Here is a 24,695-nt window from a genome sequence, read left to right on the forward strand (position 1 = left end):
TTTTTTTTTTTCCATTATCAAGAAGAAACATCAGAGGGAGGCACAACCATAGTCTTCAAATACATAAAGGGTAGCAGCAGAAAGGAAGGGAATATGCTGTGCTCCATGTCTGTTGCAAATAGGTCAAGAAGTGGGATCAAAGCACAGCCATAGAGCAGCATGATGGTTAACCACCAGAACAGGTTATCACAGCTATGAAATTTGTAGCTGGGGATGTTTTTAAGAAGAGGTCGGATACCTATCTGTTAAGCAAGGCACCATTTGTCCTTCCTTGTGGAACAGGATAAACTAGATAATCTCTGGATATCTCTTCTGACCTTATTTTCTATGATTCATGCACCAGGAAAATCATAGGCAGAGATTTCTTGAGGATGACTGCAATAAACCTTAAGAGCAAAGGCCAGCTATGGATAGTGGATACAGCATGGTTCAGTTAGTTTTGAGAGGCCTTCTCAGATGGGCTGTTTTCTGAAAATCCACAAAGAAGATAAGCCACCTGGAGAGCAAGAACTTCACTTTTAAGGGAGCAGATTGAGTCTCAGAAGCCAGATTATCTGAGTTGGTTTTGTAAATTATTTTTTTTTTCCAAGTGACCTGTGAACGCCTCCACCCTCACCCCAAGTTTTAACATTTTAGGCAGGGCTTTGAAACATCGGAGGTGATCAGCTAGGAGGAACTCTCAAAGCCTGTGTTCAGTAAGCTCCCTCATTTTATTAATAGTGCTGGTCTTTAGTACCAAGCTGTACAAACTGAGCCCAGCTGACTTCTTGGGCCAGACTGAGCATATGCTTCTGCTGGCAGAAGACCAGGCCCCAAAAGCAGAAAGCATGCCAGGCAGCAAAGCTGAAACGATAGGAAACCACCTTCTTTCTGCTCCGGAGCCCACAGAGACCAGCGCCAGCTCAAAGCTGGGCAACCACTGAAATAGGAAAGGGTGTGCCAAGATCTCAGCTTCTTTCCTGGCACAATTTCCATCAAGCATAACTTCACTTTCCTAGTAGTAATTGGGAAGGAAGACAGATATAAGCACTGCCTTATGCCTTCTCTACTTGATCTTCTCTTGGGCTGTAGTAGCAGCTCAATCCTAAGAGAAACCACTCCCAAGACTTATACTGGAAGATATTTAAAAACAACATCCTTGCACTTCAAGTCTGCTGTGCTTCCACGAAGAGCATGCACATGCATGTACACAGTCGTTAAAGACCTTACATGAGCCATACAAATCCAACAGGACTCTTCAGTCAAAGTCAAGGGAGAAGACACATCTTTACCCTGCCAAGTCCACAGCAAAGCTCAAAATACCTTTCTCCAGCCAAGTTCCACAAAGAAGAGAGAAAGAAAAATCCTTCTCCTCTAGTTACCCTTCTAGCTCTCTTCCTGAGCAGTGTTCTCCATTCATCTGTTAGCCCCAGCCCACAAGGCTTCTCACGGAGGAGGAAAGAGAGAAATTAATTCTTCACAGCTGGTTCTGTCCTGCAATGCCTTGCTCTCAGGACAGGCAGCTGTAGCCTTTCTGGCCAGAAAGGGAGGGTTAACTCCTACCCTGCCAAGTTTCAGATGGACAACATCCAAAATGATCTTCTTGCCTTTAACTCTCCCAAGCGGACACAATCTGGCCTGGGTAAATGAGATATATGTCCATATCCATATGCATACTGAAAAATGACATCCCTATACCTCTGCCATCTCTAAGGCAAATGGATAAACCCTGCCCTTTCCTCGCTGCTATGATCCTCCAGGGAAACTTTATGCAAATGATTTAATTAGCATACTCGCAGAGGATTTGCATACAGGCATAAACTTAGCACAAGCACACAGCCAGAGCACAAAAGCAAAAATCCTGGCCCAGAGGGCTGGGAATGAGGAGGTGCGGGATGCCGGCACTCCACCCTGCCTGAGACGGGCGGTATGCGCATCCCTCCCCTGCCAGAGGGACCGATGTTCTCTAGCCACGTCCCTTGTGCAGGATGAGTAACTCTGACTGCAACCTCAAACCCTGGTTAAAGACAAGCATGAGTTTTCTCATCCCTGTTTCCACCCCTTTTTCACGCACAGCCCCCAGTTCCCACTTGCTACCCTCAGCAGGGGTTGCTGGAGAAAGGAGAATGAGCAGCAGTCGGAGGAAGTGAGGGAGTAGCAATGGGAGGATATTTATGGGGTTTTTTTAATCTGGATCTTGACAGCTCTTGTTTGGGTGGGCAGGGGGTGAAAGAAGAGCACCTCAAAGCTTGTGCTCAGCATAGGGAAATATGTATCGGTTTCCCCTGAGCAGCAGGCAGGTGCCTGCCTGCATGGGACCACACAGACAGCCCCGCAACTCCACTCAAAGGCACAGGGACCCTTCTTGGGGGAAGGTGAGGGGAGGAGGACCCCGCAGCAGGGAAAGAAAGGTCCAGCCTCACCCACTGGGGAAAGGACGGCTGCCGGCGCAGCGTGCAGCCAGATGCAGGACGGCCGGGAAAGGCGGCGGGTTGGGTGACAGCAGGCTGGGCTGCAGGTGTGGGTGTAAGAGGAGACACGTTACACTTGGCAGCCGGGACCTCGAGCAGGCCTTGAAAAGCGCAGCTGATTGGGAATGACTTATGGAGTCAGCCGCCTCCAGCGTGCTTGCTCAGAGCGAGGGAAGCCCAGTCCTGCAGGCTGTCCTGTGGCAGGGGTCTGGAGCCTGGGAAATGCTGGAGCAAGAGGGGGGAAAACCCTGCCACTGCACCCCTGGACCCAGAAGAGTTCGGTGGCCTGTTGGAAGTGGCTGAGGCTCCCCAAGGGCTTCTCAGGACCTTTTGCTTCATCTCCCTGAACTTCACCTCCCAGAAAATGCTAGCAGGAGGCAGACCTTGTGGGAAGGAGTGACTGTGCCAGAGGCTGGACTGTCCTGCTTCAGGGCTGGTCCCACAGGGACGGTCTGATGTAGGTTGTCCAAGCTGTGAGGGATGGCTCCTCTTAGCCTTGCTCAGCATTCACCTCCAGATCTGGCTGCCGGGCTTTTTTAAAAGCTCAAAGTTCATATGTTAAGAAATATTTTTGCTACGTTTCCTGAAAACTGTCACTATCTGTGCATAACTATAATGAAAGAACTTTTCATACCTGAAGAAGAATAGAGTGAAAGTCCATGGCACATGCGAAATAATAACCACGGCGAGAACTAAGGAGTTCAGGCTGAAAACGGGGTTGCAGCACCAAGAAGAACAAAATGAAAATTTCCCTGAGCAGAGAGAATGCCTGGAAATAGCTGCACCTCTCCTCTCTGCTCCTGTGAAGTCAGGTTACAGTGAGAAAAGGCCTTTTAAAACGGCACCAGAGTTTCTGAGTACTGTAGAATATTTACAAAGGCGAAACCAAAGCACAAAAAGAGCATGCAGCGTGCTCAAGGTAACAAAGAAATTCTGTGATACAGCAGGTAACCGAGCTTGGCTCTGTAGAGACTGAGCATATGCTGTAACTACTGGATCATCTTTCTTCTGTATTACATTTGCTTAGCTTGGTGATAAAAATATATGTCTTCCTCCACAGGCATATTGACCGCATAATGCTGAATGTAGATTATGAAGTTTTATGTTTGTTTATGATGATACATGCAAACAAAATACCTGTCTTGCAAAATATTTTGGCTGCCATCCACAGCAAAATAATCGTTAGGCAGAAAGCTCGTCTAGGAAAATCCTTCCCTTCGGCCACCAGAAAAAGTAATTAAAAACTAAAATGCATTTGCCTGTCCATTTGGAAGCCAGCAAGCAGTGCAGCTGGGCAAGGGTAGGGGCCCAGCAGAGTTTCTGATTAGCAAAACGTAGCAACTTTAAAATACCTCAAACCAACATACTGGCCCTCCCTCAGCTCCCCCTGCTTTCCCTTTGCCGCCTTCTAAAGGTGATTATACCAGAGGTTATCTTAACCAAAAAAATGCTTGAATGCAGTTATGTTGGGAGGCACAGTTTCAAAGAGAGGACACATAAAATAATTAAAAGCAATATTCACCGCTCCACTTCAGAGAGCTCCTGTTTGAGCTCAGGCGGGATGAGAGGGAAAGCAGGGGATGCTTCCTGGAGAGCAAGTAAGGTGAATCAGGACAGCAGAGGGGTAGGTTCAGGACAGGGGGGAGATAGGAAACCGGAGCAGATTGTGGCGAGTGGGAGACGTGGGTGGGGAAGGAGAAGCAGGTCTGTAGGTGGGGAAGAAGGAAGGCAAGGGGAGCAGGGCGGACAAGAGGATTTTGGAGAGCGGCTAGCCAGCTGGCACACATATAGCAGCTGCTGCTGTGTCAGCCTAGGAGAGTAGCTGCAGCTGCACACTGGCCATGAATAGCAGAGGAGCAGCGTGCCGGCTGGCTGCTGGAGGGACGGGGGGCAGCCGGGGCGCTGAAAAGGCAGGGGGAGACTCTGTGAAAGGTTTTCTGCACAGGGGAACATGACAGCCCTTTGATTTTCTGAGCTGTTTGTTCTCCAATTGTCCACTCCGGTGGATGATCAGTACTAAAGAGTTAAAATGGGGAGAGGGGGGAGGGAGAGAAACAGAAGGAAAACTTTGGTCCTAAATGCGGATCCGGGCTTTGATAGCATATCCATACCATGCAGTTGTCTAGATGTATAGCTTTCATAGTTGTCAGCAGGGATCAAAATCACAGGGTGCTTAAACTAAAGGAGAAATCTCTGCTCGGTTACTCTCATAGTTGCTTGAGCCACCACTGGAGGATGACATGATCCCACCACTCGGCCATCTGCTCTGTGTACCACACATGTCACTGAGAGCACTCCATAGGCGATCCTGGGTGAGCTCCTACGTGGCTGTGCAAACCCTTTGTGCTTCTACGGGAGCGTGGGAGCACGCACCCCGTGCGCTCCTCCACACCAGTGGGTGCTCCCACCCTCTGTGTTTCTCTACAACCATGGGTGCACCCGCTCCATACACTCCTCCACAGCTGTGGGGATGTGCACCATGCGTGCTCTTCCACCGCTGTGGGTGATCCCACCCTGTGTTCTCCTCCACAGCTATATTTGCATGCACCGTGTGTGCTCCTACATGGCTGTGAGCACACCCGACCAGCACAATCCTCCATCACTGTTGAGTGCATACATGGTGTGTATTCCTCCACAACTGTGGGGGACCCGACCCTGTGCACTTCACAGCTGTGGGGGATCTCACCCCGAGCACTCCCCCCTCCACAGCTGTGGGGGATCTCACCCCGAGCACTCCCCCCTCCACAGCTGTGGGGGATCTCACCCCGAGCACTCCCCCCTCCACAGCTGTGGGTGCATGAACTATACATGCTCCTACATTGTTGGGGTGCTCCCACCTAAGCACTTCTCCGTGACTGTGTGTACCTGCACCATACGTGCTCTTGCACACCTGTACACACACACACCCCTCCCCCGCAGTTCTCCACGGGCGTGGGTGCATGTCCCCCACCCGCTCCTTCACGGCCAGGAGGGCACCCACCCTGCGCGCTCCTCCGGGGCAGCGCCTGCACACACACACAGGCGCGCGCGCACACCCCCCCCCAAACTTACACGCGGCTGTGGGGGCTCCCACCCCACTCGTGCTTCCCCCCGGGGCTGGCGGAACCCCCACTGCTGGCGGGGTAGAGTAAGGCAGGGCGGGTGCTACTACCCGCCGCCCTTTAAGAGCAGCGGCGGGAGCGGCGCTGGCCCCACCCGCCGGCCGCGGGGCCGGGCCGTCCCCCTCATTAATATGAAGGCAGCGGCCGCGGCGGCGAATGGGTAATGAAGCTGTCACTCCGGCACCTACTTGTTGGGTGTCCGCGGAGCCGAGGCGCACAGAGGGCGAGCGGAGCCCGCGGGAGGGGAGCGGCGGCAGCGGAGCGCTCCGGGCGGCCCCACCGGCAGCCCATGCCCTGCGCCCCCCGGCGCGCTGCGGGCGGCTCCCCCGCCGCCCATGCCGGGAGCGGCCGCCGGTCCGTGGCCGGTGGGCTCGGCGGGCTCCTCTGAGGCGGCGGCGCGGAGCAGCAGGCATGAGGGGCGCCGGGCGGCGGAGCCGGGCCCCCCGCGCCGCCGCGCTCGGCCTGGCGCTGCTCCTCGCCTCCTGCGTGCAGGTAGGGGGGCGCGGGGGGCTCCGCTCCCGGCCGCGCGTCTCCCTTCTCCCCGCTCCGTTGCCACCTTGCGCGTATCCTATTTATATATATATATATATATATATATATATATGCCGCCGCGGCGGGGTTAAGCCCGCACCCGGCGAAAGTTGGAGGGGGGGGACCGGGGAGCGCCCCGCCGCAGCCCCGCGCTGCCCCCCCCGGCCGCGGTAGTAACGAGGCTGTCTCCCCTTTGATTTTTATTTTTAGGTGTCCCGGTCCACGGGCTATTTCGAGCTGCAGCTTAACTCGGTGCGGAATGTAAACGGCGAGTTGTTCAATGGGGAATGCTGCGATGGCATGAAAAGCCCCCAGAACCTGGACTGTACCCGGGACGAGTGCGACACTTACGTGAAAGTCTGCCTCAAGGAATATCAGGCCAAGATCACTCCGGTCGGACCCTGCAACTACGGATTCGGATCTACCCCCGTTCTCGGTGGAAATATTTTCTATTTGAACAGCAACAAATACTCCCATCAAGGCAGAACCCCCGAGACGGGCAGGATTGTTATTCCCTTTCAGTTTGCGTGGCCGGTAGGTTGATGATCGTGCTGTTGTTATCGCTCTGGTTTTGTTGTTTTCCCCCCCCGCTCCCGCCGCCTCCTCCCGTCGGTTCTGCCGCGGCTGCCCGCTCCCCCGTTAGACAGCCGGGCTTGCTGCCGGTGCTGCCCGGGCGGGGCCGGCCGCCTCCCGGGGCTGCGGGGCACGGCCGGGGAAAGGGGGTGCGGGGGGTGGGCGCAGCCCTGGCGCTGCGGGGGCCGCGGCAGCCTCGCCGGGGGCTGCCGGTGGGGACGGCCCGGGGGGTGCCGGCGCCGGGGAGCGGCTGGGGGCTGACCGCGTGACGGGCTCCCGTGCAGGCTGGAGGCGCGGCTCGCGGCGGCTTGTGGGCGAAAAATTATTTTTTTTAAAAAAAAGATAAATAATAATGGAACCCCACACACACACACACACACCCTGCAAACCGAAGCCCGACGGCGGGCGCAGCGCGCCCCGGGGCCGCGGAGCCCCCGCGGTTCGACGCAGCGCGGGGCTGCCCCCGGCAGGGGGCGCTGCCGGGCGGCGCGGGCGCAGGTGGGGGGGGCGCGGCGCGGGGCGCGTGCCGCGGCTCGCGAAGGGCGCGAGCTGCCGCCCCGCCTGGGGCGCGGGCGGGGCCGCTCGGCGGCGGCGGCGCGCGCGGGGCGGGGGGGGGGGGAGCGGAGGGGCGGGAGGAGCCGCCGCCGGTGGGCGTGAGGGCGGGGGCCGCGGCGGGGCCTCCCGGGTCCCGGGCGCAGCCTGGCTCCACACCTGCGCAGGGGGAGCGCGGCGCTCGCCGCCTCCCGGGTGGCGGCGGGAGTCTGGAGCTGTGACCCACCCCACACCGCCCCACAGCCCCCCGCTCCCAGGCGCACGGGTCGGGAGGGAGCGGAGCGCCCGAAGCGGAGCCGCGCTCCGACCCTGTCAGAAACCGGCTCCGCGCCTCGGCTGTGCGGCGGCGGGAGCTGTGGGCGTGCGAGACCCTGGCGCTGCCCCCCTCCCTTTCTGCCCTTCCCGCCGGATCTCGGGGGTCTCCGTGACTCGCCCCCAGTCCGTCACCTCAGCCCCCACCTCCCGAGGGGGCACAGCCAGGGGGGCTGCGGGCCGGCGCTCGTCCCCGTCCTTGGGCTTGGGGTGCTGGGTGCGGAGAGGGGCCGGGACTGGGGAGCGGCGGGCGGGAGGAGAGGCCGGGCTCGCTGCCCGGCTGCAGGCAGGTAGGATCCTGCAGCGACTTTCACAGCTGTTGCTCTCGGCCCTTCCAAGTGGGCCACGGGGTGGAAGCGGGCGAGTTGCGAGGCGCTGAGGAATGGGGATGGTGCCGTGCCCGAGCTGGGCAGGGAGATGAGTATCGGAAGCCCCGGTACCTGCGGGTCGCGTTTGGCACCGGGCGTCAATCAGACGAAATGGCCCTTACCGACCTCCCCAGACACGTAGCTTGCAGGATCTTTGTTACTTAGAAAGCTGCTGCTGGGAATGGTCAGGGACAAAACTGCTCGCTTGAATTTTGTGCTAAAGGAAACCAGTTCGCATAAATCTCTTTAACTTTCTGTGCTGCCAGGGGCCTCCCAACCTGATGTTCATGTACTTAAAATTTAAGAACTGACTCCTATTTGAATGTAGGGGTTTTTCAGGAGTTAGAGTGCTAAAAAAATGGTACAACCGATAAATTTCTCTGCGCAGAGGCATTTACATTCTGGTTGCCAAGTTAGGGTGTTTTGCCTTTATTGGTCCTGTGGCCTGTTGAACGGAGAAGGGTTCCTATTAACAGGTATACCAATACCATAAAAACGGGGTGGTTGGAACCCTTCTCTTAAGCTATAAGATCAAAGGGAAAATTAAGGTTCCTTCTCTTCTTTATTGACCATTTAATGAAATCATAAACTCTTCAGCAGGAGATTTCAGTAACATTAGCACCTCAAACTTTATATGTTATCTGCACGAGGAAGTAAAGGTAACTTAACTCACACTTTTATTTTGCCAGTTTCTAGTATTGCTACTTGAAACAAGAGGAGAGTTTGATAATCCTTACAATGCAGGTCCCTAAGCCCAGCCTTCTTTGGTTTTTCTCTGTTGGAATAAGCACATTCTTACCTTGCAGCTGCCGGATATTGTTCTATGCTCATCCAGTACTAAGAAAGGCTTGTTTGACCTACCTCTTGCAGGTAAATTACCACAGTGTCTCTAGCATACAGCCCTGCTGCTGTTTCTTGTATCATTGCCTCCAGCATTTTAAAGGACTTGAAATATTTGGTCTTTCTTTCCGCTGTTTTTTGCAGCTGTTGCAAAGCAGCCTGTAATTTATTTAAATGGTGCCACTGCAGTTTAGTGGGTGGCTGGCTGATTTTTTGAAGGTTTACCCAATCTTCTCCCTGCCCACCCTTGATTCTAAAAATAAGCTGTGTGGAGTAGTTGTACTTTTAAAAACAGTCCCTGTATTGCAGTCCGTGGATGCACTTACGGAAAGAAGTCCCTCCTGTATGTTACATCTTGAGCTCTGGACGTTCAGTCTCTTGATGGGGAATGCAGCATCTTTGTCACGTCTATACATAAGCTGTGTAGACTCTGCAAGGAGAGGCTTAATTGTAATGCTAGTTTAACGCAAGGGGCGTTTTTTGAAGTAGATTGAGTTCCTGGGTTAGGTTTCAACTCCCTGGTGTAATTTCAAAATTATTCTCAAATAATATTCTCTCCCTACTCAAGTTTGGAAATGAGAAACAACAGTGTGGACATAGTCTTTTCATATGACTTTTTTTTTTTTGCTATGCAACAGTAATGAAATTAATGTTCCTTCATTGAATATTCTGGGAAGGGACAAGACTAAAGAGAATCAGAAATTGCGTCCTTCACTTATGAAACAAATTTGCCTTGGTGCTGGCAATGAGTGAAGGACTTATTTCAGTAGTTCTAGATTGGTTTTTTTGAAGACTGAGGAATCAAACCCTAATGAAAACCAGCATTGGTATATGTGGACTTCTTACTGAACCTCATCTGAATGACAACTCCCTCACTTAAGGAGACTAACGTATTAATGTATAAATTGCTCGAGGGAGGTTTTCTTGAGCTAGCAGTAGCTGTAAGGCAAGTAGTATCTTGAAAGGTGTGGTTTTGCCTTGGTTTTGTTACGCTGATTTTTAGTTTGATTTTTTTTAAGTTTTACTTGGTAAAACTTTACTCTAAAATTTGGACAAGCGTCTCTTCTGTAAAGCTGCAGTACCAGAGTTCAGTGGCTTCCACTGTTCGATACAGTGTCAGTTATCCAGTTTATTCCTATTTCCTGTCTTTTTTTGAATATCGTTGGTGTGATCTCTGATTTGCAAGAGGAGCTTGGGATATTTCCAGAAAGTTCTTAAAATTGCTACCTTGGGATACATCATCCACAGCAATCTGGCAGTGGGAGAGGCTGAGGAACAGCTAGAACAATACAGCTGTCTTCTTCACCCACCTACCTCACATTTTTTCTTTGCCTCCTGCTGTAAAACTTGAAGCTTAATGCTCATTTGAAATTGTTAACAAACAAATGATGCAATTAAAATTAATGTGCAACTTTAAAACAAAAAAGATGGATGAATTCAAGTAGCTTTGAAGAATCTATTCTGATCACTTACATGAGCATTTTTTTTTCTAGCACAAAGCTGTTTGTTCAGACACTGAAGCTTCAGAACTACTTTGCACAGCAGTATTTATTGATAACAGTTTGGTTATTGGCAGAATTTTAGATTTGGGTTTAATTGAAGGCTGCTTCTGAAGATGATGTTTTAAAGTTACAGGCATTCTGCTGAATGGGCTATGTGGAACCATTTTTCATACTCCTTTGAAAGATGGCATGAAATGGAGTTGTGTGTGTGTGTGGTTTTTCCCTCCACCCTGTTCCTTCCCTCAGGGAATTCACAGCTTTTCCTGCACCATAAATATTGGTATGGCATCCATTACTTCAGTTAATTAGTCATATAGAGGAATTGTTCTGACTAGTTGTGGATGTTGAAATCATGTATTACAGTATGCATTGTTATCTCCCCTCAGCCCCTCTGGTTTTGAGCTTCTAGTGTGACTGACAGTCAGTGCACTATATGTATAAGTACAGTATACTCTGAACTCCACAGGTGAACTTCAGAGTTCAGGGCCTTGGAGATAAGTAGCACATACAAGCGATTTCACTTCTCTTTTTCCTTGGTGCTTGGCTAGGATTGTGGGTACCTATGTGAAGAAGAGGTAGTAGAGGTTCAGGCAGCCCTCACAACTTACTTGGGTAAAGGGTGCCTTCACCACTAGAATATGGGCAACTAATTTATTGTTTTTATAAGCACTGATCTTAAGTTTTTTCCTATTTAGAGTGTGATTGTAGCACCTCTCGATTTCTGAAGTACTGTTAACTTTCAGGTAGATAAAAATGTGTGAAAGTATATAAATCTAATATTGAGGCTCTGTGTGAGTTTCATCCATATGCAGTCCACATGTGAGTCTCATCCAAATGCCTGGAAGGGTTCAGTCTTGATTTAAAACATACACAGGAGTATGAACCATCAAATATATAAAGCTGTTGAGAGGATAACTTGGCTGCAGCAGTAAATGTTGAATTTCTTAGAAAGCAACCTCTCCCATCCCCTGCCAAAGCCTGAGCAGGAATACTTGACCTTATAGCTTTTATTACTTAATGGGTACAGTGTTCTGTTTGGCACTTTCAGATGTTGTCTACTTCATTATAGGATCCTGCATCAAGCTGTCTCAATCGTTCTAATTTGAAAAAAAGAAGGTGGTTAGGCCCTGGAAGGCATCTAGCCTTGAAGTGCATTATCTGGGATCCTTGGTGCCTGTAGGGAACTAGATAGCCTGACTGTAGGAAATGTTCTTGTCTATTTTTGTTTGGCTGGTAGATCTACAATTGGTCTACCTTCTGTCTTAACACAGCCATCACTACTCTCTGATCAGGATCTTGAGGCTTTGTAATGAAAACATCCTGGATTAGATTACTCCGTGCTCCCTGATAGACTAAACATGCATCCTGTCAGCTTGAATGACAACCCATCGTGGCAGATAAGCAGGTTAAAGTTAGGCCATTTAGCACTGGAAAAGGTTCTTGTACACAGCTGTACCCAAGGAAGAGTATGTACGCTCTTCTCATGAGAAGATCAGAGTTTCACAAATGAAGCATCCTCAAGTGATACACAGCAAGCTTTACCTCTAAATAGTTGTTCTTTGCTCCATCGAAACTCCCTTTAAAAAAAAAATGCATGCAAACACGCAGCCCCAAGCAAGACCTGAGGGCAAGGAATAAGAAGTGAAAGCAGGACCTTGTGCCAAAATGTAAAATTCACTTGGTATAGTTATGGGTTATAATGTACACACCTTGTTAGCAGAGGAAGTCAGCATGGAAAAAGTATTGTAGCTGATAGCCATATATTGATGACCTACATAAATGTTTGATGTCTTACTTGCCAGCAGCCTAACTTTCTTTCCCAGGTGGAAGGCTCTGCTGATAGCACAAAGCTTCCTTTTTAATACTTGACCAGTTTTCCTTCCCTGCCCTGAGCTTGCTGCTTGCTTACTAACTCTGCTTGATTGGCTTGTCAGTAGACTCCAGGGATGCTGGGGTAACTGGCATGCCGAACTGTTTCTTATTTTGACAAAACACCTGCAGTCCTTGTACTCACAAAGCCTTTCCCTGCCTGTTGCAATTCGTGGACAGATTTACTGTGCATCAGAACACATGGATCCACGTTTCCTCAGTCTTGGGGAAGGAGATGAGGGAATCGTATGCTTTCACCTGCTCAGTACTGTATTTGTCTTCAAACTTTTTTGATCAGAAGTGAAAGGTTGAGGTTGGGGAATGGTTTATTATATAAATGATATCCCTTCAGTTTCAAGTTACACAGATGCAAAGAGTAGCTTTCAGGTTTTGTTATACTGTTTCCTAAAAGAAGATAATCTGTTGATGTTTTAGAGACTGACTTTAGCAATGCTGGGTAGTGACAACTCCAGTTGATTTCAATAGCAGCTGCAGGTGTCACCTCTAAAAAAGAATCAAGGCCTTAATGGTGAGCACTTCAGAACCACTCTTTGAAAAAGGGATTTATTACTGGCATGCTGTGTGTGCCAGCAACTATTTGCAGCTTGCCCAGAATAGAAAGCCTAAAGACTTAAGTTTCATGTAACTATAGAAAATCCATCTTCTAATTTTAAGCAGAAATTTTCTTTGGACTCTTAATCTTTCATACCTTGATGTCACTAAGTCTAGAATTTCTTATGTTTTTGAAATAAACATGCCTCAGAGGACAGTATTCTGCTAACTATTTAAGCTTTTATACCTTAAAGTTCTGGGGGGTTTTTGAATGTCACAGAGATGGTCAGATAGTAAAGAACACTTCTATTTATACTCCTTGAAAGCTTCCTTAAATAAACACTTGCTTATTTATTAGAAACACTGAGGCTGAACTCAAAACTTGCAGACAAATAACCTTACCTCCCAGACACTGAGAGTGGTATGCTTAGACACCTCTTGTCAGCTTTCTAATCTTTATTCCAGAAGGTACTCCAGCCAGCCTATCAGTGAAATGCTACACTCCCAGCCACACAGCTGGTGCAGGCATTAAATCTTTGACTGAAAATGGAATAGGTATTAAAGTAGTCAGGATTACTCTTACACTAGAGGATGTGAGCTGAAGAAGAGGGTGAGGTAGAAACAGAGCGTGTTCGTTTCACCACAGTGTGATGGAGGCTTCGTAGTGCTGTCTTTGTGCTGTTTGAAGATGTTTCAAACACTTGTTTTCTCAAAAAAAAAAGTCTGCATATGAAAGGTCTGCTAAAGACATGACTACTCGTAGCTTTAATCTTAAACAATCAGGTTTGTCTTTAGCATAGTTGGTTGGGGTAAAACCATAATTGGTTGTGTTTATATCAGACTTGTGATGTTTGGCCTAATTGGGCCGTGTTCCCACTGGATTGTAGACTTTGAGCGATCCTCTGAAGTTCAAGGAAATCTGTTGGTGTAGCTGTTGAGAAGCTTTGTGTTGTAAAAGCTACCTTCTGTGTTTGATGCTACTGCTTGTATTCCTTGCGCAAGCCCAGCTCGCTTTGAGTTACTATGAGTTCACTGTTTGTCAGCACAAAAGCTGCAAAAAATTAAGCTTCTGTCAGACCATAAATGATGTGAAACAACTGCATTTTCTGGATGTAAAAAACGCCAGAAATGGCTTAGTACATTTTTAATCTGTTTGTCATTAATCAGTTGCCACAAAGTTTTTCTTGTATGAGAAGGATTGTATTTGAGACAGATGTGCAAGGTAAATGATGATTTATTTATTTTTGTAACTTTTAAAATTACTTTTGTGCTATCCCTGTGGGCCAGTGGCTGGCTGGCCCTTCTTATGAGCAACGCCATCAAGTCACTGTGTCAGTTAGATGAGTGGAATTCATCCTTTCTGTGTAGTCTGACTCCTTCAGTTGTTTTTCCTGTAGGTGTTGCTTTGTGCGAGTGTTGGCTCTGAAATACATGCTATGAACATACTTTAGAAACGACTTTATTAAGTTCATAAAACAGCTATGATTGCATTGTATACTTAGTCATCTGCAGAAGCTTTAAATTACTGTGTGCCTGAAAGCTTCCCTCCCTCTTCTGAAAACAAGGCCGATGTTTTGTCAACTCTGTGTGGGTCCTATTTGCATTGCTCTAGTTCAGAGCTGCTCAGCCTGCTGAAGAGACTAAAAAGCAAGGGTCGCTTTCCTGCTAGCACATAATTTTCTTCACCATTAGTCCTCTCCCATGCTAGCTGGTAGTAATCCTCTGATCTGGAAGAAGCTTGGGAGCAGCAATTTGGAAGGAGAGAGGCTACTTCAAGAAGCGAGGAATAAGGGTATACTGGCATTGCTTCTGGCTCCTTAATGCTTGGCCAGATGCATACCCAAAGGATAGTTGTTATTGTTCCTTGGCAGTAACTCCACCATCCTCTTCCTCATCAGCACTCTGATAGGCCTTTGGGCTTCCTGCTAGAAAGCTTCTCTGGCTTCTGGTTAGTGCGTGTCTAAAATCGGTGGGGTTTTGGCCAGAGACAACCACTGACAGTACTGTTGGTGGCTTTTGAGCTGCATGTCCAGCTGTCACGTGAGCAGGAGGTGGATGTGTAGCCTGACTGCTTTCCCCTGCCCCCAGGGCTGGGGAATGAACCACTATGGATGGCGAAGACCATCTGTGCTAGGTCGTGTTGGGCACCTGCTGAACTTCTGCCTCCTGTGGGGCGGTGGGACCCTTTTAGAGCTGCTGCCTTCTCTGCTGTACACCCAGGGAGACCTGTTGGGAGGGAGGCAGCTGCAGAGAGCTGTGTGACATCTCTTGTGTAGATCATCTTGAGTTGGGGAGGAGTGGCCATCTCTGATTTAACTATAGACTTTCGGTGCCTTTGTGTACTGTATGGGGAAAAATACTCTATAAAATTTAATCTTTAAGACTGCTGTCTTAAGTGGAGACTATCATATTGATATTATAGATGAGCAATGAAGCTAGACTAGGACTGAACAGATGAGTTTATTTTTCAATTAATCAGATTCCTTTGGCTTTTTTTGGACTGATGGCCAGAGTTTTGATGAAAGATACTTGCTTTTAGAAATCCAACCATAGTAGGTATGTTTCAGCATCACCAAACATTTAAATACTATCCATCTCTGACATAAATGCTTGCTATTTTCCCTGAAGTGTCTCTACTGCTGCTTTTGTTAAGCATTTTTCTTGCAATTATATCTGGAAAATGTTTTACTGTTGTAAAATCTTGTTAAGAGTTGGGCTGTAACCTATGCTCATTTATTAAACTTTATTCCCAACATCATTTTTTAAGAGTTGTAGTTAGCCTTTATTTTGTATAAGAAGGAAGAAATTTAAAGATTTATTAATTGCTGTTTCAGATACTAAAGTATAAAAAGCATATTTGATGTGAAGATCTTCTGATAGCAAGTGCTAAGAGACAACTCTCAGCTGAAACATGTAGTAAGCATGGATTTTTATCTGTGATTGAAATGACTGTTCCTCAATAGCAGTTAGAATGCTATATTAGATGTAAGGGGCAAGGCATTTCAAGGCTAAATGACAATCTTAGTCTTACTTGATTAGAGCTTGCAGAGGTTGCTAAGAAACAGCCTAATAGTCCTTGAGTAACCAATTATATGCCCCTTGGACAGATGCACAGGTGCTCATTCTCTGAAGTGTTTTTTTTTTTTAAATCTGAGATAAGACTGAAGTATTAGTACATAAACTGCAATCTGTTTACATCCTGCTTCGGGCTTGACAGTCCTGATTATCTATATATATATATCTATCTTGTTCCCAGCAGGATGTGTTCTGATGTTTTTTGTTCAGTACATTACTGTTTGGTTATTATTAAATTGTTCCTGCAGTGCCTCTTCTGCTTCCAGATAGTCCAGTAGGTCTCTAGTCTCTCCTATGCTTTCTAGTACTCTGAACTTATCAGCTTAAGTAATTTTAAGCATCTAACATTCAAAATGGGTAAATTTTACATTTCTGGACTTTCAGTGAGTAGTCAATATTGATGCCATATCCTGCAATTGGTCGAAAATGCTAGTTTCAGGTAGAGCTAGCTTTCCTTACTCCTTCTGAAGCAGTTCTGTACATGCAAAGTGTAGTGAAATATTGTATGAGCTGGCAGTTAACCTAAAACATCAAATAGGATTCTTTCAGTCTTCTCCCCCCCGCCCCCCCCCCCCCCAATATGTATAATTCTGTTTATAGCATTGTAAAGTTGAAATGTCTACCTTAAAACACAATCGACACTTTTAATGTTAAAGGTCTGGGGTTCCAGCTGGAGAACTTAAGTTCTAATTAGGGAGCATGTTCATACTTGGAAGGCTTGACTGACATGTGCTTTAAGCAGTAAGTTGAGAAACACGTAAATAGCTTAATTATTGATCTACTCTAGTCAAGACTGAGGTAGAATTTTTTTGGGGTGTGCAATTTTTGGTACCGTTTACTATTCTTCCTGTTGATTAAGGACAACTTTAGTAGCACTGGTCTGGTAACCTGTGCTGCTGCTTAATGGATTCTAGTGGCAGTTCCTTTCTTTTACACTGTAAAACTTTTTTTTGGAGTGCTTTTGGTAGTTCTAATTCTCTTTTATGTTACAATAACATGATTTTCCTTATGTCACAGCATGGAGTTTTTACTGTAATTGACTGCATGTAATCAGCAAAGTCTAGAAGTCAGACCATGTTTACTTGGACTATTAAGAGCAAGTATAACCATCTGCTGCCCCTTGCTAATGACTTTTTTGTACACAACAATGAGCTGATAGCACCTCCTGTGTTGGTTATAAACTGTTGTTTATGTATAGGCCCGAAATGTTTTATTGTTGTATTTGGCTGTTGGAGAACTTTGTAGAACAGAGTATTGTTTCCATGATTCATCCACACAGACCAGTGCTTTATTCTGTCAGAAAGTGAGGAAGGGAAGGAAGTAGAGAAACTGAAATATTTAGACTTGCATACGCACTTAAGATGTTGGTTGTCAAATACTTAGTGCTCCTGCAGTGCCTTCTGATGCTTGCTGTTACACAACCCTGAAGCTATCACAGTTCGGTTTATGGCTTGTAGTCACTTCACATCTCCTCCTCTTTAAGAGGTGAAGGCTAAAATTGTTGCTCAAATCTAGGTGGTGGCAATTCCTTAGACGTTACTTTCCAGAATTCAGATCCCCTTTTTCTAACGCCGCGTGTCCTGGACTTAAACTGTGGACTGTCAGAATGTAATTGTCACAGGGCTTAGACAGAAGAACAAACTTTGCGTATCAACAGATCTTCTCAAGCGGTTCATATCTACTCCTAGATCACCACAAATGTAAGGTAAATAAAATGAGCTCTAGCTGGCAGGATAACATAGTCTTGAGTTGTGGCAGCTTGCTATCAGTGATAATTTGTCCCTAAGCCCTTAGGATGGATTTTCAAGATTCGGTAGTCTGTAACACTTCAGCTTGCTAAGGAATCTGGAGAAGACAGAACAGAAGAGTCAGTGGCAAATGAAGTACTAAAGAACTGGAAAAGTATTCAGCAGTACACATTCCTGGGTTATGAGTCTAGCTTTGGACTAGCAAAATTAGTCTCCAGGTTTTTTTAATGTTAGCTTAGTTTCCGTGGCTTCATTCTGTTCTCCATTGATACTCATCCTCATGAGGAGAGCTGTAACATTGGTAGGCACCAGAGATGTAACTAGGGGTCTATGACGAAACAAAATTAAAGACTTGCTGAGATAGTCTTCCTTTCATAGCTTCCAGATCAATGTCAATGGGAGGAGAAAGGAAAAAAAAAATAGAGAAGCACTATTAATTCACTTGCTTAGAGTAAATTTACAGGGCAAGTGCCTGCTTTCAGAGGTAGTTCCATGTACTTTGCTACACTTGTTACAAAGTTTTCCTTCCAAAGATGTGCTTTGTGGGTTTTGCCTGATTTGTAATAATATAAAGCTATTTCAGATCCCCTCCAGTTTACATTCATCTGAAAGATATTATTTGATATTAAAGTTCTGCGGCTCCTTTGTTATGGTGGGATTGATCAAGTCTTGGTTGTCATATATTCAAATAGGTTCCTTGGAATTGTAGGCTACATATACTGTTGTATGCTGTGTTTGTTTACTTGCTGCTGTAAGCACTTCATTTTTAATAGTAATTAAATATGGTGTAATGGCTGGTGCTGCAAACATGTGATAAAGTTTTGCTGTAGTCACTAAGTACTGTTCAGAAGATTTAGTCCTGCTGCTGGAATATGATACAAGCGTTTATTTCAGGAACATCTTTATAAACTTAGCTTTTTCACAATTAAACACTGGTACTGCCATGTATATTTAACTAAGTGTGCATGTCTGTGTGTAGAATCCCTGTTTAATCCTTTATTCAAGTTCTTTGCATGTGTTGATGTACATGAAAGAACTTGCACCATCTCCTTAGAGTGGTGACTCTTATTTTTCTGCTCGACTTATTTCTGTAAATTTATGGAGAACAGCAAGACGTGGATATAGCTTTGGTTGTCTGCAGTGTCCTGGTTCAGAGAGCTGAGGAAGTTGTAAGGGGAATGTGAGCAGTTATCTAGGAAGTTGAAATACGGTGTTTTCTTTCTGTTTGTTTCTCTGCCAGCCTCTCTAGCATGTGCAGAAATTCAAAACTGAGCTGGTGTTCAGTTTGGGGCTGAAATGAAGGATAGTTTAAGTGATTTATACACCTTTTCTGTATTAATGACATTTCTGTTACTAGCCATGAGGAAATCTATAATCTACTTGATAAATCAGTTTGAACTTCATGTTTGCCCAAGAGACTGAAATTGTCATGCAACTCATGTAGCAATAAAACCTAGCCATTTGTGTTCGTTACAGTGGAAGGGTCTGTGATGATACCTGTGCTCAGAGCCAACGGCGTTGGAGGAAAATGATGCATCTTGTTTGGAGCTATACAAATGTTTGACCAGTGAGCTGCTGCTGTCACTGTGGGCCAGCGAAGCCTTTGCCTCGTGTGTCCTCTTTCAATTGTGACTGATGCTGCCCAACCAGCTCTAGAGTTGCTTCTGGGTAGGACTGAGAGAGTTGAAAAGGATTTAGAAAAGCAGTTCCCTAATCTCTGTGCTCCCTTAGGAACAGTGGCTGAGTATGGGCCTCTCCTCTTCCTAGGGTAAGACATCTAGGCTCATTAGCTTGAATTGGTTTTGTGGGCATTTGCTTTTTCAAAAACAAAGGGAAAGACTGCAGTGCTATCAACAGCTAACATTATTTAAAAGGGTTAAGATTAAAACCCTACACGCTATTCCTGGGACTTTTGCATACGTAGAACTTGGGGGCATATCTATTTTTTTTTTTCTGTATTTGGCTACCTTCTTAGTATGCATATTTCCAATACAAAAGAGAGTGCATGCAGGTGTTCTGTGTTTAGAACAATAATTAAAGTATGCTATTACATAGTTAGCTTAATTCCCTCTTGACTTCAAGTTGAAATTATAATGATGCATGGCTTGAAGTGCCCAGAGGACACTAATATCCATGCCACATGGAGTGTGGAGGGGAGGGGAAGAGCAGTATTAATTACTAGTTCATCTTTGAATTCTAAATATTAGCATAAAAGAAGTCTTGCACTAACCATTAATGGGTCTTCATGGTTGTTACATGCACTTCAAAAGAGACAATCTAGCTACACTTTCATTAATGCAACAAGAAAGTGTATGTATAATGGACTTAATTTATCTTGGCCTTCTTCCAAAACTTTAAGAAAAGAATAGGAGGTGGATACTTGGTTAATATCAAGTTTGTCTGAAACAGTTCAAAGGTGGTAACGAGCCTGAAAGCTTCTGCTTAAATCTAATAAAATGATGTTAAGATGGTACCCAACTGTCTGCATGGTATTGTACTTGTACATGTCTCTTCCTAAAAGGCTTTTTTTCTCTGTTCTCTAATTTCATCAATACTTTCTTCTGTTCTTTGCTATTGGATTAACTCAGTGGGTTCCTGGAAGCTGCTAGTGCTAGCTCCAGCTGTGGCAGAGAGGACTGTATCTTAATAGCTGTGAAGTCATGAAAGTATCTAAATATGTAAATAGCTTGTTTATTTCCTTTTATGTAATGATGAAGCAAAATGTCTATTGAAACTTAATCCTCTGACCCTCCATCTAAAGCAGTGTTTTCTGGCAGGTTTCTGACTCTTTTCCTTTCCACTGAAGTTGGATACTAGCAGAGAAACATCTGCTGTAATGGCTACATTTTTCTCTTGTATAGAACTTGTGATTGAATCTCAACATCTAATCTCAATTAAATATCAACACCTTGTGTTCTCCCTTCATAGGATGGAAGGGAAGGCTGCTATCTGAGGTTCTAGCAGGTTTGCAGGGTTGATGCATGTGGGGTTAACTTCATTTTCCTTCCTGCTGCTTCTGCTCTAGAGCTGTCAGAAAGAGAAATGAAACCTGGGGAGGTTATACCAGGTTCTCCTGTTTGAGAGACGGGTACAATACAAACTGTGGCACTTGTTTGACTACCCTTAGGTAAACTAGTAGGATGTTGTCTCCTCTTCTTGTGTGGTTGTAGTATAGCATACCAAATTCTATTGCTTTGGTAGCTGTTATATTTAGAATAGCTTTGTTTTGATAATTGGCTTGCTCTTCTACTACCTGATTTCTTCTGAGGTATAGAAGGAGAGCTTGCTGATGCTATTTTATATCCCAATTTGCTTTTCAAAAAACCTAATTGGAACAGCCACATAAATACCTATATCAAAGGGTATTTAAAGATCGGTTAACTTTTAATCAGGTTGTGTAAAGGTGTAGTGTATATAATGTTAGGTAAATTAACTAGCAGAGGGGAGCTGTGGCAGTAGGAAGGATGATTAATGCTTCTTCCGAGCACTGGTATTTGCTGGGTGCATTAGCTCTTTCATGTTCTGCACTCATGAGTTCCGACCAGCTATTTGAAACAAAGCTAAGTGACCAGCAGGATGTTTTCAGGTGGATTTTACTTTGTGTACATATCATCCTTCTTTATAGTGTTGGTTCTTCCACAGTGGTCATGTATGAACAGAGCGTTGCAGGGCTCAGGCAACTGTGGAAGAGCCGGTGGCTGGGAGAAGCTGTCCTTTGAGGCCTGTTTTCCACAGCCTAAGGCTTTCTGTGGGATGTGAGGCCTCTGTCCAGCAGAGCTAAGGATCACCTCTAAGATGCAGGCAAAAATCTACCATGCTTTTTGCAGATTGGAATGTGTGTGGTGGGATGGGCTTCCTTTACGTAGAAGAAAAGCAGTTTTACTGAGCTGTTGAGGGTGTCGAGTTTCTGGAAATCTTTTCCCATGACTTGCTAGAGACCTGGAGGAGAAGGTCTTCTGTGGGTACTGACCAAAATGTTTAAGGCATTTTTTCCCTACTCAACAGTGTGCAAAAGTTCAAATCAAAAAGTTTACCTGAGATAGCTTTACCTCTATAAGTATGGCTCCAGAAGGCCTGTCATGTCTTAATTCCTGCTTCCACACCCCTTTCCCTTCTGGTCTAAAATGTGTTTCCTGATGTCACTGAGAAGTCTGATCTCTGCTCAAATTCTGAATCTGTGTTGTCTGAGCCCTGGGCTGAGCCTGTAGCAACTGCCAGGTACATAGCTACTGAGGGAGATCCAAAGGGCTCAGCGGATGTATCTGTTTCCCTTTATCAGGAGTACTCTAGGTATCCATGCAGAGTATCTAGGAGCATCTTCTGGAAATCTAGGCAACTAATCTGGCTTGCTCTGAACAGACTTGGTTTTCTTTCTGCAGTTTGTCTGGGATCTTCAGTAATGATGGGTATTCCTTACAATATTGAAGGTGGGTTTTATGGATAGCAGTGTTGCATTTGAGGTGGTTCAGTCATTAGGGAAACTTCTGCAATAAGTCTGCAAATTTTTTTATTCCCTTCCAGCTTTAAAGTTCTAACACTTCTTTCTTGTTAGCTGGTATTTCCAGACTGTCACAGATGCTCTTGCCTTCCCAGCTTTTGTGCCAGTCATGTTAACCAAAGCTTCACCCTTTCTATTCTACTCTTCCCCTAATTTGTCCTGGAGAGTATAGGAGATGTTTTGAAAGCTGTTTTGTTCCTTCTTAGAGAGACTGGTTCCTGAGTGACTGAGAGGTCCAGCTTTTAATGGGGGAGGCATTTCTTGCTTGCTCTTCAGCTAGTGTGGAAGAACATGTCTGTCTGGCACTCTGATACTTGGCTCAGCAACATATATAGACAGTGCAGAATCACTTTCTTAGTGGAGTAAGAGTAACTAGGAATAGCACCAGCCTTCATCTATGTTACATAGAAGCCAGTAAGGATTGGTTTTGACTACTGGAAATAGAATAGCTAAAGTCTGGAGAGGAATTGCCTTGTTATTTCAGACTCCTTTCTGTGTAAACCTCAGTTTAGTCTTCCCCAAGACACATACTGGTTTTCTTATAGTTAAACCAGGATTTTTATCACAAATATGCCGACAAATTTTTGTGTGAAAAATTGCTGTAAAATCAGTAAGCTTAGTATTTCACTTGACACTTGTCAATCTTCAGCTAGTTAATAAATGATAAAAACTTGCACTATATTTGCATTTCTCTTATCTTGCCTTGGATGATAGTGTGTTCTGCTTTGTGTCACCTGACTTAATCACTCTTAAAAGACTGTCTGGATTACCTTTTCCTCAGGGGAAGTTTCAGAAGCCTACAGTCCTCTAAACCTTTATTCCAAATAGTAAGATCTCTCAGGTAATGGCTCTAGCTCAGCTTGTCTTTTTCTAATTAGCATTTGTTGCATCTACTGTAGTAGGTATGCAGCTTGCTATGCATGTATTGCGTACATGGTTTGGTGGGTTTTGCAATTATTTTATTTCATGTGACATTTCAGTATTGGAGAAAGCAAAATCTTGATTAGATTTTTCAATTATGACTTCTGTCATGGCTTTCAAAGAGGAGTTCTGAGGTATAATTATAAATCTAATTTAGAATTGTTTTTTGTTCCTTCTGGCTTCCCTCTTTTTCTCCTCCAACATTTCCTTGGTCACAATTTTGATTACCCCAGGATAGACACTAATGGTTTAGGCAGGTAGGCAAGATTCTAAAGTGTAATTTATTTTTTTTTGTACTTTCTTGTTTTAATGTCAGCCATCAGAAAAAGTGGAATACTTGCTTCAGAACAGCACCCATACTGAAACCAGAGTTCAGGGAACATAAGAAAATGTTCATGGAAGGCTAAGGGCAAGAATATAGGAAATTTCTTTTTCTTCTCCCAAGCTTTGTTTTCAACCTGGGAACTTCCTGAACTAGTTGTGATTGGTCTCTCTCCTAAGTATTTCTGCCAGTCTGCCCTTGGACCCACAAAGCACTTAAAACCACTTCGCCCTTAGGCAACCTGTATAACATTTTGCCGAGCTTTGCATGAAGTGCCATCTTATCTTACTACTTTTCTTTTGTATGTGGTTCCTGTTAGCTTAATTTGATGCCCTTTAGTTTTTGTCAAGAACAAGAAAATGGATGATTTATTCCTAACCATCCCTAGGGCCTTTTGTAGCATTGCAGACTTCTGTTGCATACTCCTGTTGTCTGTCTTCCAGGCTGAAGAGTTTTGACCAACACTTTCACTCCTTTCATGGAAGTAACTTGATTCTTTGTTCCTTCTTGTTGCTTTTCTCTGGACCTTTGATTTCTAACATCCCTCTATTGCGAGATGCTACTCTTCCTGTCTCTTGGGAGAGGGAGAACAGGAGAACCACACTACTTCCCTCCACCTTCAGTTATAGAATCACACAGTGGCATAACACTGAATGTCTCTTCCTCTGATTTTCCCCCTGTCCTCTAAGCTCCCCTTCTAGCCACTGTGCACTTTCCAACTGACTTCTGAATATTCAGTAGTCAAGACATGGATGAGAGTGTGAAGCAGATCTCTTACTGTGATCTGATCAAAGAGCTTCTGTTAAGCTTGTGAAGGGCACTCGCTTGACTAGAAACAAGATGGCTTCGGTGGATTGAAGGAGTAGCTGTTTATGGAACTGCCAAGTCACAAGACACATTTTGTGAAACCTTGTTTATCAATAAAAATTGGCGCAGAAGAATAAAGTCACAGGTGTCATTAACTCAGGGTTATAGGAGGCTCCCTGAAAACTAGCTTACATTCAGCAAGGTTGGAAGTTTAAATGACAAGACTTGAAATACTGTACGCCCATTATGACAATTGGTACAAACAATTCTTAGAAGATACTGTGGAAAGAGAAAGAAATCGTTGATAAGATTAAGCTGTATATATGTTAGCCTAAGAACTGGTTTAAAGGCCTCCTAGAATGCCAGTCTTCTAGTCACTAGAATAAAATTGTAGTTACAGATCATTAATCATAATGATTAAATTTTTTTCATGAGCATTATGCTTCCTCGTCCAGTTGCCAAAAAAAATTAAATCTATGTCACCCTTGATGTATTGATTATTTTTATAAACCCATACTTTTGTTGAGACCTGTGGTACACAGAGGTGCCCAGAGATGGCACAGGCAGAAGACATTTGCAGTAAAAGAGCAGTGTTTCAACAAAACCGGTAAATGTGGTAGCCAATAGCATGGATTGGTATTAAACATCAATATTTTAATTTCTTGCTGGAAAAT

At 45.4% G+C, this 24,695-nt stretch overlaps 1 protein-coding gene across 1 annotated transcript in view; it reads left to right on the forward strand.

The window, feature by feature from the left end:
• Window positions 1-5,707: 5,707 nt before the first annotated feature.
• The window catches only part of JAG2 (jagged canonical Notch ligand 2), a 71,981-nt gene continuing 52,993 nt past the window's right edge, over window positions 5,708-24,695 (forward strand). Inside the window, exons 1-2 of the mRNA XM_074869056.1 lie at window positions 5,708-6,043; window positions 6,293-6,616. Of these exons, the coding sequence (XP_074725157.1) occupies window positions 5,708-6,043; window positions 6,293-6,616 (660 nt within the window). The remainder of the gene's footprint in view (window positions 6,044-6,292; window positions 6,617-24,695) is intronic.

This window comes from Strix uralensis, chromosome 4 (genome assembly GCF_047716275.1).
Source record: "Strix uralensis isolate ZFMK-TIS-50842 chromosome 4, bStrUra1, whole genome shotgun sequence".
Classification (NCBI taxonomy): Eukaryota; Metazoa; Chordata; class Aves; order Strigiformes; family Strigidae; genus Strix; species Strix uralensis.